This window comes from Hesperophylax consimilis, chromosome 10 (genome assembly GCF_061612785.1).
Source record: "Hesperophylax consimilis isolate HC1 chromosome 10, BYU_Hcon_1.0, whole genome shotgun sequence".
Classification (NCBI taxonomy): domain Eukaryota; kingdom Metazoa; phylum Arthropoda; class Insecta; order Trichoptera; family Limnephilidae; genus Hesperophylax; species Hesperophylax consimilis.
Window position 1 is genome coordinate 36,566,290 of NC_142845.1, and position 18,818 is coordinate 36,585,107.

At 33.5% G+C, this 18,818-nt stretch overlaps 1 protein-coding gene across 1 annotated transcript; it reads right to left on the reverse strand.

The window, feature by feature from the left end:
• Positions 1 to 2,961: 2,961 nt before the first annotated feature.
• Positions 2,962 to 18,769, reverse strand: LOC149420722 (tRNA (cytosine(72)-C(5))-methyltransferase NSUN6). The gene is made up of 8 exons (XM_089636280.1): positions 18,604 to 18,769; positions 18,386 to 18,511; positions 17,735 to 17,945; positions 12,722 to 12,881; positions 11,606 to 11,813; positions 10,986 to 11,288; positions 4,918 to 5,099; positions 2,962 to 3,250 (listed from the first exon to the last, which is right to left on the reverse strand). The coding sequence occupies exons 1-8, from the start codon at positions 18,673 to 18,675 to the stop codon at positions 3,115 to 3,117; spliced, it is 1,398 nt and encodes a 465-aa protein (XP_089492406.1). The 5' UTR covers positions 18,676 to 18,769; the 3' UTR covers positions 2,962 to 3,114.
• Positions 18,770 to 18,818: the final 49 nt, after the last annotated feature.

An 18,818-nucleotide genomic window follows, 5' to 3' on the forward strand; every position in this document is an offset into this window, starting at 1 on the left:
CGCATGACCTTAATAAGTACCATACCTTATAATACTATAGTCTGCTATAGTTTTTATTTTAATTTAACTGTCAAAAAGGCTACAATTTTTTTTTTTTTTTTTTTTAAACTTCTGATTTTGTTGTCTGGGTTAAATCTTCCCCAAAGGAAAAACTTTACCCTTCCACACACTTTTCCACAAATGATCATCTAGTCCAAGGCTGCCCAACAGTTGGGCGAAATTGACGATTTTGAATCACTGGCGGGCCACTGAATACTGACGGTTCCTATTTCCATGGGGGGGGGTGTTGTTAGAGAATTTCTATAAAACATAATTCCCCACAAAAAAAATTCAAAATGAGTGCTCCCCACAAAATATTTTAAATGTATGGGGGGGGGGGGTTGTTACGGAACTTCGCTGAGAAAAATTCCGCACACCCAAAAACATCATATGTGATTCCCCACAACAATTTTTCTAATTCCATGGGGGAGGGGTGGCTACAAGATTCCATTTCGGACGCAAAAAGTATTATATCAAAAACCGGTGTATTTTTGTTTAATAGCGATAAATCGCCTTCGTTGGCAACACTGGTGACCGCGCGCAAGCTGCATTGTTTGTTTTACCGCGGGCCTGCAACACTTTTTCATATTGGCGGGTTTTTTGATGTTTGATGACGAAATGGTTCATGCGGGCCACTTATAATTCGTTCACGGGCCACAATGTGGCCCGCGGGCCTGGGGTTGGGCAGCCTTGATCTAGTCAATCAACATTATGTAAGTGCATTATATAAGCAAAATAAATACAAAACAATACAAGAACAACATGTCAACTCACCAGAGATCAAATGGGAAAATAATTCACCGACTCCAGATATTTTCATATCAGAGGGTTCGGCTCGGTAGAACTTCTAACAGGGCTTATAAATCCTACTGATCCCTCAACATAAATATTTTAAAAATCTATTGTTATCCTACATGTATTCAAAATGACCGACTTTTGCATCTTTATATATAAATTTTTTGATAGATCTAATACGCCTAAATTTTTAATTAGAGAGCTAGGTATAATGCCAGTAGCCGAAATAACGAATGGTAATATTTTTATAGTCTGAGAATGCCAAATTCTTTTTATTTCATTTCCTAAATCTGTGTATTTTCTTATTTTTTCACTAACAGATTTTTGAATATTACAGGAATTTGGAATAGTGACATCAATGATATAAGTTATTTTTTTAATTTTGTCATGTAAAACTATATTGGGTCTATTATGACTAATCGCTCGGTCTGTTAGTATAGTTTTATCATAATATATTTTATAAAATTCGTTTTCTAAAAATGAATTTGGTTCGTATTCATAATATGGTACTATATTACGGCAGTCAATCAAGTTATGTTTAATTACCAAATTTTGGTGAATTATTTTTAAAACTTGATTGTGCCTAAATGTATACTCGGACGGTGCTAATATAGAACATCCCGATATAATATGTTCTATAGTTTCCGGAAAAGCCAAACATTTTCTACACAAATCATCAATTTGATTTGTATCTTTGATTATATGCTTTCTATAATTTTTAGTATTAATGACTCTATCCTGAATGGCAATCATAAATCCTTCTATTTCTGCGCTCAACTCTCCAATACTCAACCATTTGTTTGACGAAAATTTGCCAACATACGTTTGGTTGAGATAATTGAAGTGTTTTGCGTGTAAAATTTTATTTGACCAGGAATCTAATAATTCCTGGTTGGGATTTATAAAAATGTTGGCATTCTCATCGTATAAATTTAAAGGTGTAATATTTCTATCTGCCTTTCAAATTATTTTGTGCATTTCTGAGCTATGAGCTTTCCTATGGAAAAAAGTTCTTAGCATTTCTACCTGATTATGTTTCAAAGAAGTTATTTTGACTATACCTCTACCTCCTAAATTTCTAGGTAAATTAACTCGTTCTATAGCTGAATTTGGATGATGGCAATTAAACTTTGTTAGCGTAGTTCTAATTAATCTTTCTAAGTTATCTAAATCTGCATTAGACCATTTAATTATGCCAAATGAGTATGTTAATAGAGGTATTGCCTAAGTATTTATTGCTTTTACTAAATTTTTAGCAGATATATTGCATTTTAAAATTTTCCTGGTCCTAGTTTGAAATTTAATCCTAATATCATTTTTAATACTAGTATGGTCTAATCTATTTGATTGTGGGTATCCTAAATACATACTTATAAACTTCATCCCTTTTCATACTAGTAATTTGGAAATTTCTAAATATATTCTCGTCCCCATCTACAATTTTGCCTTTCTCTATATGGATCGTTCTACATTTATCTAAACCAAAAGTCATTTTGATATCATCTGAAAAGTTTTTGACTACCTACCTCGATCATTTTCTCTAAATAAACAATTGGGTTTATTCTCTTTTTCACATCTATTTTTACAAGTTTTCATAGCACAAGCCACCATTTTGCCGTGTTATTTCGTAAAATGAACCGATGATGCCTCGACCATAGTTCGCACAAGAATGATGACGTCACGTTTTCTAAATTCACGGGAGGCCATACGCGAGCACAGCCGGCTCCAATGGAACCGATATGGGGAGTGGGGAATAATACGCTTTTAATCACTTAGGGCAGGTCTACTAATATTCATATGTCTATGATCTTCACCAAAAAATGTAGACAATTTGTCTCGACGCCATCTAGTGAGAGAGTTAGCACTTACAATGCCATTCTCATATAAAATAAAGTTGGTTGTTTTCAGGTGAAAAAATGTAACAAGCAGTAATTGTTGAATGAAACACTAGTATATATTGAATTATTTCGCGGATAAGAGATAAGCGCCATAGCTCAGTGGTCAGAGCTGTCGACCGGAAATCGAAAGGACACGGGTTCATGTCCCGTTGGCGTCATGTATCTTTTATCAGGAGATTTTTCAATGTGGATGAGTGTTTCAGGCTAATAATTATTGCTCATAAAATAAAATAAATGTTATTGACACAATGCACGACGAGTAAATGGACTGACGGAATCGGCAGCGCTTGGTGTGGGGGCACGGTAGATTTGGCCCCCAGACACCCTGTATAGCAAAAATGAAGGTACACAAAAAATTATGACAAAAACTTTCAAAAATTTTTTATTTGCAAATAGTAAAATTATTCACATTAATTTGCTTCTTGAACGATGAAGTGAAAAATCCTATTGTATCATAGTAGACGGCATCTACTGTTCTGAGGGCATCCTTGTCTGGTCCAAATCTTTGAACCATCAATCTATAGAAAAAAAACCAAACAAAATTATTATTTTTTATTCAATATAAAGTTTTTTTACAGGTTTTTTTCGATGTCTGTCTCACTAGGATGTACATGTGTCGAGACAGACGTATTGGATACATAAATAATTTATTAGTGTTTTTACTAATTATTAGTGTTTACATTTTATTTGATACATTTAATATTTCATTACATTAAATGACAATGTGAAAATGATAAAAAATAATAATAAATTGGTTAATCAGCATCTAGTTGGAGTACACACTTATAAAGGGGTTAAATATTGGTCCTGGTTTTCTTTTATTGTAACTCTTAACAAGACGTGACGCAGATCCACTAGATTGTGTCACATTTTTCTAGAACTTCCTCGACATCTTCCATACAATTCAACTTGTATTTTCCTGGCACTCTTGCATTCAAATCCCCCATTTGTAATTCAGTCGTACATTGTTTAACCGCTTTTTCGGTGGCATATCTTTATGGTTATGAAAAATTTGTACCTGTTAAACGCCTACATATAGTTAAGATCGTTCAAAACATACTTTCTTTTCATGGGATTTTGCATTGTAAAAAATGTTTGCAGCTTACTAAAATAAATCTATTCGATTGGCAACAAAATAAACAGTGAGATGAGAGTTCTTAGTTTTCATTTCGTAAAGGACACCCATTTTGAAATAATAACAAAGTTCTACTGCGTCATTCTTCAATAATGCGTTTGTGCAGTTTGTTGTGTGTTTTCTTTATTTTTTATTGTGAAAAACACTTATTTAGCTGAATATTTTTGCATCTCTTTAGAATATTTTTTTTATAATATTCAGAGAAAAATTTTTTTTCTCTGAATATAAGTAGAAACTACTTACGGTAGACTATATTTATTTATATATTAAGACATACACAGTACAATAAGATACAGTTAAGGATATTTTTCGTTATTACATAGTTGTAGTACCTATTATGTATGTCCATAAAATATCATTACGTAATTTCGCCTGAGATTGTTATAAAAGGAAGAAGGTGTGTGGAGAGAAAAAAAAAATTGAAATCAAGAATTATAATATGCTCACGAATTGTAATTGTTAATACATATAAGTTTTGAAAAATGAAGTGAAAGTATTTTTGAAATATGTCACGCTAAGAAATTTAATAAGTTAGTTTTGTATGTTAGAAAGGAATCATGAAAGATGTCTAAATGTAGTAATTTTTCGTAGTGCGTGTAAGTTGTGATTGCGCGAGTAATTACTGAGTTGTTTGCTGCATTGGTATTGTTGGTTTCAATATGAAAAAGTTTGGTGTGTCTGGTACGCCTCCTTGGAACATTTAAACCAATGGCGGATAGCAATTCGGGACTATCTATTTTATTATTTAGTAGATTATGTAGAAACAACAGATCTGACAATATGCGTCTTTTGTGAAAAGTTAACATATTATTTGAAAATATATAAAATAAGTAAGTTATTACGAAAATAGAATCAGCTGATGCGACACAGGACAGAGGTATTAGGTGGCGGGAGCTCAGCACTCCAAGGATTAATCACACCCAGAAGTTATTTCTACAGTACGAAATCTACTGATGTCTTTCCATGCTTTACTGCGTTTGTAGACGGCTAACCTCGCTTGCCAACAAAATATTTCAAAGTATATTAATAGTCAGTTTTGAATTAATTCACCTTTGTTCATCATTGAGTCCTGAATTTGGCCATCCAGGATTCCCGTAGATTGGTGTGGCGGGAATTAAAGTCAGAGTGGGAAAAGAAGCTAGCGCCCATGCCACCATTGTTTCACACTCCTCCTTTGTGGTTGTGCAAGTACTGTACACCAATTGACCACCAGGCTTCAATAGTTTAACAGCCTAAAACAGAGAAACAACTTGAGTACTTTGTTTTTGTGAAAACGCTTTGAAACGATGCATGATTCAGTTTTCATTTTGTGAAGTAATGTGAAAGGAAGCACTATGTAATAATGGAAAATCATGTGGTTTTGGTTTGAAATTTTGATAGCTTAGAAAGATTTTAGATGCTTTAATTAAATACTGCAAGTAACACTTGGCCTTTAAAATAATCGACAGGTCTTTTTATAAGCCCAGAAAAATGTGTCAGTATAAATAAAAAAATAAGTATAAAATCTGCTTTAAAGTTAAAAATCTCCTACTTACGAACCTATTTTCGGTTATGGTTTTATTGTATAATGTGGCATATTTAGTTCTTTAGAAAATTATTGTAAAATTTTGAAATTGTAAAGTTCAGGCAAAAAATATTTAAAAACATTTAAATATTTGTGCCTGAACTTCGCAAAAATAAAATAAAATATACTTTTTGATAATGTATTTTTTTCTTGCATAAATCAAAACAGACGGCCGGTGGGTCAATCCGCACCAAATCATCCAGAAAATTTTGGATTTGTCACCCACCATCTCAGATTTTGATGAAACTTTAAATTTTTAATCCTTCCATATAGATAAGAAAATATACCAAATTTTACCTTCCTACCTCAACTCGTTTTTTTTTTATGGGCAGTTGAAGTTTGGGCAAAATAAGCGTTTTTACATATTCCGAGCACTCCGGAAGAGCTTGTACCTTCAATGAAAAAAAATTGTATCTTTGTCATTTATAGTGCAAATGCAATGAAAATTTTCAATATTATCAAGAAAACTATGCTGATTGAAGAAAAAAATAAATAAACCCTTTACATTTATCTACTTGACTTTAAAAAATTACCAAAAGTAATTTTTTAAGTAATTTTTGGGACGGAAAAGGTACTTTACAAAAAAGCAATATCTCGGGAAGGTACAGTGTTAATGAAGTAATTTTTTTTTATTCATATCTACAAATAGCATAGAATCACATAAAAAAATAAAATTCATGGCATTTTACTTGCTTCAATAAATAAAATCCATTTTAAACTTTTTTCAAACTTTTTGTAATTATTTTTTTTTTCTTATCTACAATAAACATAGTACAACCTAAAAAAATAAAACTCCTGGTATTTTGTGTGCTTCACAGTGTAGAAACGTTTTTAAAATGAGAAATCTTAATCATACAGAATTGTTCCAAGTTTTTTAAAATCTAGATACTGTATTTGCAAATAAAAAAAGTCAAACTTATTCGGTCCTTTACAACATGCTGGTAAGCTTGCAATGTAAGCTTAAGGCACCAACAAAATAATGTACCTTGTTCCTTACCCTGAATGCATACACCATAGCAATATTTTATAACAAGATCAACTTTTTAACTCTTTTCAATACAAAGTTAACTCTTTAAAAAACAAATACAATAAAAATAAAACAGGCAATGTAGGATTAGGTTAAATGAAAGTACATTACAATAATATTGTTTACAAATAAATGTTCAAGTTCATTTTTTACTTTTATTCTTGATCTGACCCATAAGATGGTTGAACTTTTGATCAGCATGATGAACGTCTTTTTCAAGAAAGTAGTAAGCTCTTCCTGAACCTTTTGTTGTGGGAGGGTCAACGATATTAAAAATATTTTGTAGTGGAACAAAACAAATATCTTCTTTTTGATGTGGCCAGTAAAAGGATGGAGCTGGGCCAAAAGGATGCATAAACTTGATTGATACATCACACTCGTCTTCATCTTTGGAAACCACAAGTCCAAAAAACCAATGGTTGTCATATACGCAAGCTACATAAGAGTTTGTACAAATTTGTACCATACTTAGTTGCTCAGAGCGATTTCGTTCCCCACTGAAGTTAAAAATCAAAGCATAATCTGAATCTGAACTTATCCTTTTTGTGCCAACTTCATTTTCAGACAGAGGAACAAAGCAGTGGAAACCTCGAGTGCCTGGTATTGTTTTAGCTTGTGAAAAACGCTGCTGTAATTGTTGCCTGCAAGTGAATAAGCTTTCTTTTCTCAGCAAGTAAAAATATATATTTTCTACTCTCGACTGACAAAACTTAAAAGTTTTGTCTACAGTTGTGATAGTGTTGCCAGGGCCAAGTTGCAAACTTTCTCTAGTTAGAAGACGTTTTACTGTTCCACCTATTCCATCACAGGGAGATTTCCCATGACTCGTAGCAAAAAACGACCAACATGCTTTCAAGTTGAAGTCTTTTTGATGGTGACACAGATTTAAAAAGTTTTTGCAGTTTTTATATTGCGCTGCGCAACCATCAGTAAAATAATGAACACTTTGAATTTGGGGAAATTTTTGATTTAAAAATTGAGCAACAATTTTTTGAGTTTCGTAAACGAAACTTACATCATGTTCCAAGTCATCTGAAATTACACACAAGCTTGACACTGTGAGATCTTTGCCAGGCTCTTCACAAGTGTAAATTACCACTGGGTGGAGTGAACAACTGTCTTGCGTCCAGTGGTAACCCTGGACTTCATTCTGGATAACATAGGAGAAGTTTTCACTGAAGTCTAATAACACAACAGCTTCATTTATCTGAAGCTGTGCTTTTAGGGACTCTTTGAGATATTTTGATTGAGACTTTGTTATAAAAGAATGAGGAAGAAGTTTTACAAGACTCTTCACAAGATGTTCTACATATTCATGAAAGGGAACTGTAACTGAAACCTGCTGTGTTCTATCAGTAGTTACCCATGCACTGTATGTAATTTCATCTTCTTGGTCCCATTCTTCAAATTTTTCTAACAAATGTTTCTTAAGATTTTCACTAGATGTTGAACACTTATCGCAATGTCGAAGCATACAGTCTCTATTGTTCTTTGAGCACACTAAGTAACCATTAAATCATTGTACGTTTCTTCACTGTCACAAGCATTAAGAAGCAACACTACATTTTGATGAATTGCACAAACGCAGACAGAATGAGAGCCTGGAGAACCTACTGGCACACACCATTTGGGACGCAACCAACAAAATTTCGAAATCCCAATTTTTGAAGCAGGGTATTCAAACTTGAAGGTAGCATAAAGTTCATTCAGGTTACAAAGCAATAGTCTTTTTTGTTCATAAACATTTTTGGTTATGCTAACTTTATCTTTTTTCCCTGGCATAACACGAGAAAATTCATCGTTTTGGTAGAAATTTTTAACCAAAGTAACTGTTCCTTGGTCTAATGGTTTTCCTTTTTTTGGATCAGGTAAAGCAATGATACCATTTTCATTTAGTAGCTCTCGTGCTTTACGAACTGAGTATTCACCAACACTGAATTCTTCAGCAACCTTTTTTCTACTCCACGAAGTTGGAGCGAGAGTTAGAAGCTGAATTCTCTCACGGCGTGTAACTTGTGTTTCCAATTTTTTTTTAACCAACTCAACAAGCCTGTCCATGTCATTAGCTTTTTCTTGAATTGAAAAAATTCTTTTTCTAAAACTTTACTTACTTTTTTCTTTAAGGTTGAACAAGCAGAATCTAACTTCCGTTTAGCGTAACTAGACTTACTGTGGGATGGTATTGCATGTAGTTTAAATGGAGATTCTCCAATGTCAGTTAAAGAAGTGTTGATTTCTTGTAAAAAAATTTCTTTGTTTAAAACATTTTCAACTTCACTTATGTCTTCTTGAAAAGTGTTAAGCTCTTCAATTTCATTGTTAAGGTTTTGGCTCTTACTAATTTTTGCTCTGCATGCATTACAAATTTTTTGTCCAGGGATTGCTTTATTAGTTACTTTTAGAATGGTATTAATGTTCTCTGAAAATTCCAAGGATACTGTTCTTAAAGTTTTTGTAATTTTCCTTTTGTGGCTTTGGAACGGGTCAAAACAAGCTTTTTGAAATGTTTCATATTTATTTAAGTTAAATATTCTGTGGTGCTCACAAATGTTGAAAACCAAGTCTGTAGATACAAAACTTCTTTGTTGAATAAGCTTTTTTTCAAATTCACTTAACAAATCCACACTCGTTAATTTCTCTGACTTAGTATAACTTTTTTTGTGACATTCAGTACCATTATGTTGTCCCACACTACATTTAACTAAACTTGTTTCGATTAGAGACATTTTAACAACGTACACCATAACATGAAACAACTACTGTATTTATATAGATGATCACTGCTTTGAAGCTGACTCAGAACTAAGCATGTCAGAGGAAACAAAGCATGTAGTATCCTGCTTAGTGATGAGGCAGATAGTAATTTTCATGTTCTGTCTTGTTCTTGTTGCAGATACATCATTTCCATGTAGTGACTTGTCTCTAGGACTGTTTCTTTGATATTAGTCCATTCATTCAACCTATATTACTAGCTATATACCTAAACTATAACTTGCCCAATTACAAACTAAAAATAGATATAAAAAAAATCACAAAAAGTTTGAAAAAAGTTTAAAATGGATTTTATTTATTTTTGTATCTAGATTTAAAAAAACCTAGAACAATTCTGTATGATAAAGATTTCTCATTTTAAAAACGTTTCTACACTGTGAAGCACACAAAATACCAGGAGTTTTATTTTTTTAGGTTGTACTATGTTTATTGTAGATAAGAATAAAAAAAAAATTACAAAAAGTTTGAAAAAAGTTTAAAATGGATTTTATTTATTGAAGCAAGTAAAATGCCATGAATTTTATTTTTGTATGTGATTCTATGCTATTTGTAGATATGAATAAAAAAAAAATACTTCATTAACACTGTACCTTCCCGAGATATTGCTTTTTTGTAAAGTACCTTTTCCGTCCCAAAAATTACTTAAAAAATTACTTTTGGTAATTTTTTAAAGTCAAGTAGATAAATGTAAAGGGTTTATTTATTTTTTTCTGCAATCAGCATAGTTTTCTTGATAATATTGAAAATTTTCATTGCATTTGCACTATAAATGACAAAGATACATTTTTTTTTCATTGAAGGTACAAGCTCTTCCGGAGTGCTCGGAATATGTAAAAACGCTTATTTTGCCCAAACTTCAACTGCCCATAAAAAAAAAACGAGTTGAGGTAGGAAGGTAAAATTTGGTATATTTTCTTATCTATATGGAAGGATTAAAAATTTAAAGTTTCATCAAAATCTGAGATGGTGGGTTACATGGCCTGGATGATTTGGTGCGGATTGACCCCGGTGTTAAGCGGTAATTTAAACCTTATTGCTATCTACATATATATTGTATAACATTATGCCACAAGTCAATTACTGTAGCAGCATTCTATTCTTAGTCCATGATGGATTAATGACACAAATGACTATACTACAAATAGAGCTATGTGAATTATTAAGGAAATGTTGAAGGAGTTAAATATCTCGTTATTTAAACAAATTATTTACTTCAATACTTTTATTTTTTTACTAAGCAGAGAACTACTTAAAGTTCTTGTGAGCACTCTTGACATGGGCCCATTGTGCTTCCCATTTTACCTCATTCCTTTGAATTTGTCTTTAGGTCCCACGAGGGTTCTCGTTTTCCCACATATGGATCCCCTGGAGAATCTGGTAAGGGTTTTCCCATAAGAAGGCCTTCTTTTTTGAGTTCTCTGAAGGCCCTCAGAGCGAGGAGTCCCTGAAGGCACCACGAGGGAAGAGCTTAGCTCTCCTCTCCACTCCCTCTTGGTTCCCTGAAGGCCCCACTACGGAAGAATCCACTCCCCCCTGGTTCCCTGAGGACCCACAGTTTTGAATTTTTTTGAGTTTTTTATGCATCTTAGTGCAGATGGAAGTCTAATCTAAGCTTTAGTTAGGGCATGATACTCACGAAATGTGATCTCCAAGCTCAGTAAATCTGTGTTTAGTCTTCGTCTACATTTTGATTCCTTCAACCTTCCGATAACTGATGATGTTGCTGATCTAAGTGAGCAAATTTGAATTACTTACCGCTTGAAACAGTTTTCTTTGCAGAGGAACATACGACCTCAGCATCTTCACTGTCATTTTATTACTCAACAATGGCCTCTGTCCTAAAGCACTGCATGGAACATCCAACAGAATCTTATCAAATGTCTCGAGAGCAAATGGAGGTCCTTCCAAAACATTTCTTGATGAATTGCTACTATCTTCTAAAACTGCCTTTGTGGAGTCAAAGGCAAATGGATGCACACATGTTATTGAAGATTCTTGACATCTTCTTTTGATTGTTTCGATTTTGTTTGCTATTTTGTCAATTGCTATAATAGTACCCTGTAAAATAAAGATTAATAATTTGCATAGTTCTTTCATGCAAAAAATAATAGTAGTGGGTTGCATGCAAAAAATAATAGTAGTGGGTTGCATACAACATGACTTTGAGATAATATTACGGAACAAAGAAGTTGATTTGATAAAACTTGTAAAAAGTTGTAAAAACGGCATCTCAACTCTTCTTTTACCCCTTTAACTTAAATTTATGTAATTAGAAAGTTAAGATAAGTAACATTCATATAAATTAACCACGTAACAGTATTAAAAGGGTTGTGGCAGAAATTTATTTACACATAAAGTATAATAATTTATCTTACTTCATTTCCCATCAACTCTGCAAGGTGGGTTGTTTTATTACCAGGAGCTGCACACATGTCTAAAACGGTCTCTCCTGGCTGAGGGTTCAGAACTTTTCCACAAATAATTGATGGCAGGTTTTGCAATAAGCAGTCCCCCGGAGTAAGAAGTTCCTGGTCAATTACTGGCACCTTGGATACTGGCAACACTGTTTGTATACCAACACCTCTTAAAAACAAAAACAAAATAATTAACTAACTAACCATCACGCTGTTTCTCCGAAGGGGTAGGCAGAGAGGATGCACAGCCACACAACTCTGTCTTGGCGCACCTGTCTTTTTGTACATTGTCTCATACAAACTCAAATGAGGAGTTTACATGAGGACAATACAATATTGTCCTGTATAGCTCCGTGAACAGCCTTAACTGCGCAGGACAAGACAATGGAACAATACAACAATTTAACTGTAGTTCAAACGCGGAATGCTGCAAAAATGGATACATGACGACGCACGTTACGAGCGAGAGCGCCAAGAGCCAAGATATGTACGCGTGGAGCGACTGTCCTAATGTCTTGTCCAAGCGCATTTTAACGTGGACAATGCGGCTGGGCGCGGTGGTGGGGGTAAGGCTATCCCGCAGAGATTGCCTACCCGTTTATCTCTAGGACAATCTTATTTTATTGTCCTGTCCTCACACTTCTGTTCACAAGAGGACAATGGGTTAGGAGCTGCGACAGTACAATGATGTCCTGTCCTCGTGTAAACTAGGCATGATACTGTTTCAAGTATTTGATTCTCTTGTTCGTGCCATATTTTCTCAGACGTCCGCGGCTTTTCCAAGCCATCTAAGCGTCCCTTTCTTAATTTTGCTCATTACGCTATACATTCTTTCCGGATCTCGATGTTTGTGCGGTCATACATGTTTTTACCACACATGCGCCTTATGGATCTCATTTTACTGCATTCAGTCTATTTTCATTCTTCCTCTGCCAGTTCCATGCCTCACTGTTATACATAAGAGTTAGTATCAGTTTCTTTATTGTGGACTGCTAGCCACATTTCCAAACATTCAAATAATTATACTTGAAGAGCATTAATATATTAAAAAATAGTTTAATTAATTTAACATCTTACCTTGGTTTTATATTATCGCCAAACAGTTCGTGTCTAGACATTTTTAATTTTCCTCTACCAACAAATAATTTTACGCCATTTGTGTAATCACCCTTAAGTCCTTTCTTGCAATTACCAGAGACATCGGCAAATATGTTAACATCATCATTTATACCTATACCTGGAAGTTGTAAGCAACAAATTATAAACTACGCATTGATTATAGTTTCTAATTTAGTTTGAGAAACTTTCGGTATTATCGGGTGCATAAATTGGTTAAAATGTATTCTTTTTAAAGATTTTAAATTATGTAAATAAAGAAAATGGAAGATTTGGGTGAAGAACTGGTTGATGAATCCCTCGCAAGCAAACTGATGCCAAAATCAACACGATTTCACGATTTTTCACACTGGGACCTGATGTCACTGATACCTAACCTAGCCGACCTGATATTGTGGGGTCACCGGTCCAGATATCAGAGTTAGGGCTAATTTGTCTACTCACGCCTTGATCAAGGAAGCGATCTGTTGGCTGGCTATCTCTCCATCACTGCCCCGATATTGCCTCTGACTGCAGGGAGGTGTGTAAGGCTTTTAAGTTGAATAAAGAGTTTAAAACCTGCTGTATGCAAGCAAAGTATCTGTGTGAGTACTGTGTTTAACTCTTTGCACGCGGCCGTATCAACTGTTGTTACGGCAAAAAGTCTATACTCACACGCGGTTGTATCAACAGTTGATACGGAAACTTTGACGGCCGATATTCCAGCGCTCTTTCGTCATAAATGTATTTCTTGCTCACTTGGACATTCGTAGAACTATCACGATGCTGACATCTACAAGAATTTCTCAAAATAAAATTGTATTTCATAAAAAAAGATCGATAATCAAGTGCACCTCTTCGCACCTTTTAGTCCTTTAGTTTACATTTTTGTCAAAGGATGGCGTTAGTACTAGTATGTCATTCACAACTTTTCATAACTAAAAATGATAAGTGATCATGGATGGATCATGGTGTCCCACTTGTGTCTATCACCTAAGTACACACACGCCGAGTGAATGGCGGGACCACATTCAAAAGATACGGTACGTCTTTGTATGAAATTTTATGTTTTTGTTTTTATAAACATCTAAGAGTGTTGACACACGAGGATTTGTTTTCATATTGTGGAGAATAATCTGTTCTGTCTATATTTTTATTTATTTTTTATTGAATATATAAACACATTACAATAATTTACAAATGTAGATATTTCGAGGCTGATTGCGAAAAAATTAGAAATTTTTAACAAAAAATTGCCCAACTCAATTGAGAAATTATTTCTCGTGTTTGAGTTGGGGAGTGTTGTGAGTCATTGTGGTTTATAGGTTGTAAAATTTCACTAGTTGATGTAGCTAAAAATATATAGTCCAATAAATCATGCCAGAATGCTATAATTTGACATTTAATTGCGTGCATAGGTATTTGAAAATATGTACCGCGTACGGGTATAGATAAAACGGAGCAAATTAACGCGTTCAAAAGGTTAACTAAACTCTGATCACACTATATTCCACAATAATAATGACTAATATTATATTTTTTTTATTTTGTAAGCATGAAAATGAGCCAATTCACTTAATAATATGGGAACATACATTTTTTATATTATAATTTTACTGGTCTTCCATTAAAAGCCTTAGCTTGTGGATGGAAGAAGAGTTAACATTTCACATATTATGTACAAATAAAGTCACGTGTCACATCATACGGCAAGAACAAACAAACTAACTTGCCGTCATATTTCATCATTTCAGTATAGGAATGAGTAACTTTTAATGAGGTAACTTTCAAATTGGGGGGTGTCTTTGATCATTGCGGATATCTGCATAATTCTCGCTATCACTCAGAAATTACTGGCTTCTTTTCAATGCAGATAAAATATACAATGACGCTTCTAAACTAAGTACCAAATTAGCTGGTTTCTAGTTATATTCAAATAAATATATTGCCACTTGGATTGAATATTTAAGGCGTATTAACCAGCGACCGAGAATTCGAATTTCGTCAAAAGACAGTCTCACGATCGGAAGTTTTTTAGAACGAGACAGAAATACCATATTCATTCCACTGCCAGCCGTATACTCCGCGCGGCGGTCGAAACCTACAGCATGGTTCCGATGAAATAACAATTATTGTGTTTGAATTTTCGGTTGTAGCTTTCTTCCTAATATTAGTTACATACATATTTGTAAATTATACGTCGGAGTGCGTAAACATAAATAAATACAAATGTAGTGCGTTGACATAGTAGGTACAAAATAGGTAGGTATTTGAATAAACTTTTTTTTTTAATTTTTCAAATATTTTTATTCACTTGTTTTTTTTTAAATTTTATTTTACATAGGTTTTACAAAAGTGATTATCATTAAGTTTGATTGTAAAAAATCTCTCGTCTTACATATTTATCCGTTTGTAAGATAGGTATTACCAGTAAGTTTTATTTCTAATACTTAAAGTAATTATATCAAAATAACCTTGTTTTTTTTCTTCTAAAACAAGAAGCTCAATTCACAATATGACATTATTAAACTGACAAAAAGTAACACTAAAAATACTAAATATGTTGAATTATACCAATGTAATAGGGAATTGGACAATAGAATAGAAATTATTAACAAAAACATGATTTGAATCGCACATTACGATTCAAAACCGTTATTTTGACGGGAATCATATACGCATAGACTAGAATGCGGCATTGCCTGCTCTTTTGTAGCCAGTTAAATATATTTATATGAGGAAGATTTCGAAACAGAAATTGTACAGCTTAATGTGTAACTAAGAAAATTTTATTACAAATAAGTTTACATGGAAATGGAATTAATCTCCTTCGAAGTACTGTGCTTGACTAGAGATATACTTATCCCAACGTTGAATCCATGACTGGAAACATTTTACCACGAGTTACCCGACACCGTGTGTACAAGGTACTGTTGCATACGTGTTGCTCGCGCAACGTCGGGTAGTAAATTATGGTTTATGATTATCGCGGTAATTACAGTTGAATCGGTCACCGTAATATACCATGCATTTCCCGACACCATAATAATAATAATAATAATAATTGGATGACTTGTATAGCGCCGTTTTTGTGCAAAATCACCTCAAGGGCGCTGAAATCACCTCAAGGGCGCTGGTATACAAGGGTATGGTTTTGTGCGTGTAACTCGCGTAATGCCGGGAATTATTGATATTTTATAATTACCGCGATATTCACGGTTTCAGTCACCGTAATTTCACCACGAGTTTCCCGACACCGTGTACACGTGGTAATGTTGCATGCGCGTAAATCGCGCAACACCGGGTAATAAATGCTTGTTTATAATTACCGCGGTAATTAGAGTTGAATCGGTCACAGTAATATACTACGCGTTTCCCGACACCATGTATACAAGGGTATGGTTTTGTGCGTGTAACTCGCGTAACGCCGGGAATAATTGCTAGTTTATAAATACCCCGATATTGACGGTTTCGGTCACCATAATATCCATGATTCACAATATATTGTAGGTATTACCTATTTACATAATAAAATAATAATAATATTAATGTAAATTACACATACCGACGGAATTTTAGAGACAATATATAGGTGATTATTTTCCCTGAAAATTAAACAACACAAAATTATCGCTAAATGTTATAAAAAATATATGCGTATTCTGACTGATTCGTTTGAACGACCCTGTAGCATATAGAGTACGTACAATGTACAAGGATAATTAAATATGACTAACCCTTTTTTTTCTGCAAATATTTCTCCCATGTACGTTTTTGATGACGAAATTTTTGTTTTCTTATAAAAATTTTGTCCGATAGTATTTTTCTCCTCATTTTTAAACGAGGAATTTCGTTAAAATGTTATCAAGTAGACTGGCGTGAAATAGACGTCTGCTCGCCGCGCTGTCGCAGCGGGGAATGATAAAATTTCGGCTTGCGCCGAGGTAATCAGAAACAACGAACAAACAATAAACGCGAATCGAAATTAATTACTATTATATACTTTAAGAATATATTTCTTGGTCATAAATTATTTTTAATGTTTCAATAATATCATAGTAAATTATTTTTGTAAAAAGATCTCAACTATACCAATTTGTAAGGTCATAAATAAATAGTCAAATTGAGGGATTTTCGTCACAAAACGCGTCCTCGGATTTATTTATTAGTAATTTTATTTGAAATAAAAACAAAATTCTTATACATATATATGATAGATAATTTAATGATTGTTTATACTGTATTATTATATGATTTGAAATATTTGTTGTATGAAACAACTTCGCCTTTGAAAATGCAACAAATCTGCATATCGTCCAACGGTAACACTTTATTACGGTATGAAAATAATATCATTTTCCAAAATTTTACAACTTACTTTACAAGATAAAATAACGATCTTTCGAAATCAATTTGTGTTTTTTTCTAGAAAAGTGTCCATACGTCTAAAAGTGACCTCAAAAATGCCAAATTTCAGGTCAAGTCTACCTATTTCGCCTTAAGGAATAATTATTAAGATTTAATTTATTACAAGTATTTAAACTGATAAAATTCTGTTGTGAGGCGCAATCCATTAAACACCTGACAGTTACTTGATTATTTGGTAAATATTTCCCTAACTGCCGCACTTTTAATAGACACATATAATGGAAAATACACTTCATTGTAACTTAATTACTACAGCAAACAACTATTTACATCGGGATAGATGCTAAAAGATTATAATTCCATTTTATTCAAACAAAGTTTAAAATTTACCTTATAAAACGATCACTTTGCCACCATTTTGGAATTTTTTAGTATAAAGCTTTCTTGTATCTAGATTCCATGCAGTTAAATACTTCAATCACCTCTGCGTATTTATTACAATAACTGTTTGAAAACGTTAACGGTTCTTTTTGAAAATAACAGAGGTCGCTACTTCCGTTTACAAAAATCATAAACTGTACAGTTATTAAGATAATACTACTATCAGATAACAATGCGCAGTCTTACCAGGAGGAAGTCCCATGACTGCCGGAGCAAAGACATTGGCACCTCGAAGCACTGCAGCTCCACAAGGAGCATCCACAATCACCGACGGCAATCCATCACCAGCCAGCAACTGGTCCAGCCCGTTCTCCTCCAACCAGGCCTCTACTCCAATAGTATTGGGAAAGTGTTGGTACACGCGAGGCACTGTCTTCCAACCGTATTCTTTCCTTTGCTAAACATATTAAAAAGAGTCGATGTAAAATAATGTTTATCTCTGCCTACCCCTGAGTGAAACGGTGTGATGGTTAGTTAGTTATGTAAAACAATAAAATTAAAATAGAATAGAATGCAAACATACTTCATTATGTTATATGTTCAACTTTATATAACACCGTTTATTGATGTAATCACCTCGAAGGGGCTTTAAATTTTGTTAATGTTGGTAGCCTTTTCTAGAAATGTATGTTTTCATACATATTTTTAGTTTTAATAAAAGTTTTCAAAACTAGTTTCTGACCTTAAGCTAAAGGGATGGTCATTTGGAATGACCTGCCCTTGAACACTTGGGTGTTAAAAAAATATATTGACCCATTAGCAGTAATTAAAAAAAACATTATTTGGTAATGTTACATTATTATAAACACTTTTATATTATAGAACATAACTCATTACAGTTTCTAGATGAGCCCGAATTGTTGTGATTAACTTATCAATATCAGCTTTCAGTGGATTAACTCGGTAAGTTGTCAGCTTTGGTGCTTTCTGAAGCCATGAAATGTAATTTGCTGCATTCGATTCCTGCACAATAACATAAAAAATTAATAAGTCATTTGAATTTTTAGGTAAGTTATGTTTATTGGTTATAAATGGTAAAATACTCATTTCCATACATCGTTTGTCAATAATTGCACAGAAGAGCAGACAATTTCTTCTACATCTTTATTAACAAAAGGAGAAGACATTTTAAATGTAAAATAAATAATAAAGACAAGTTTCAAATGTTTCGAAAGTTTATCAGGCACATGTCATTTACGAAGTTCAAAAGTATCTCTTTGTAATGACAGATGACAGCGCCTGTCATCGTGAGATTCTTTTTCTTTGTTTT

Bases quoted from the DNA above. Each gene is read 5' to 3' on its own strand.
- LOC149420722 (XM_089636280.1), bottom strand. From the start codon at position 18,675: ATGTCTTCTCCTTTTGTTAATAAAGATGTAGAAGAAATTGTCTGCTCT. The intron at 18,512-18,603 runs GTATGGAAATGA...GTTATTGTGCAG, and splicing joins TGCAATTATTGACAAACGAT to GAATCGAATGCAGCAAATTA. The intron at 11,289-11,605 runs GTAAGATAAATT...TTTATTTTACAG, and splicing joins CAGAGTTGATGGGAAATGAA to GGTACTATTATAGCAATTGA.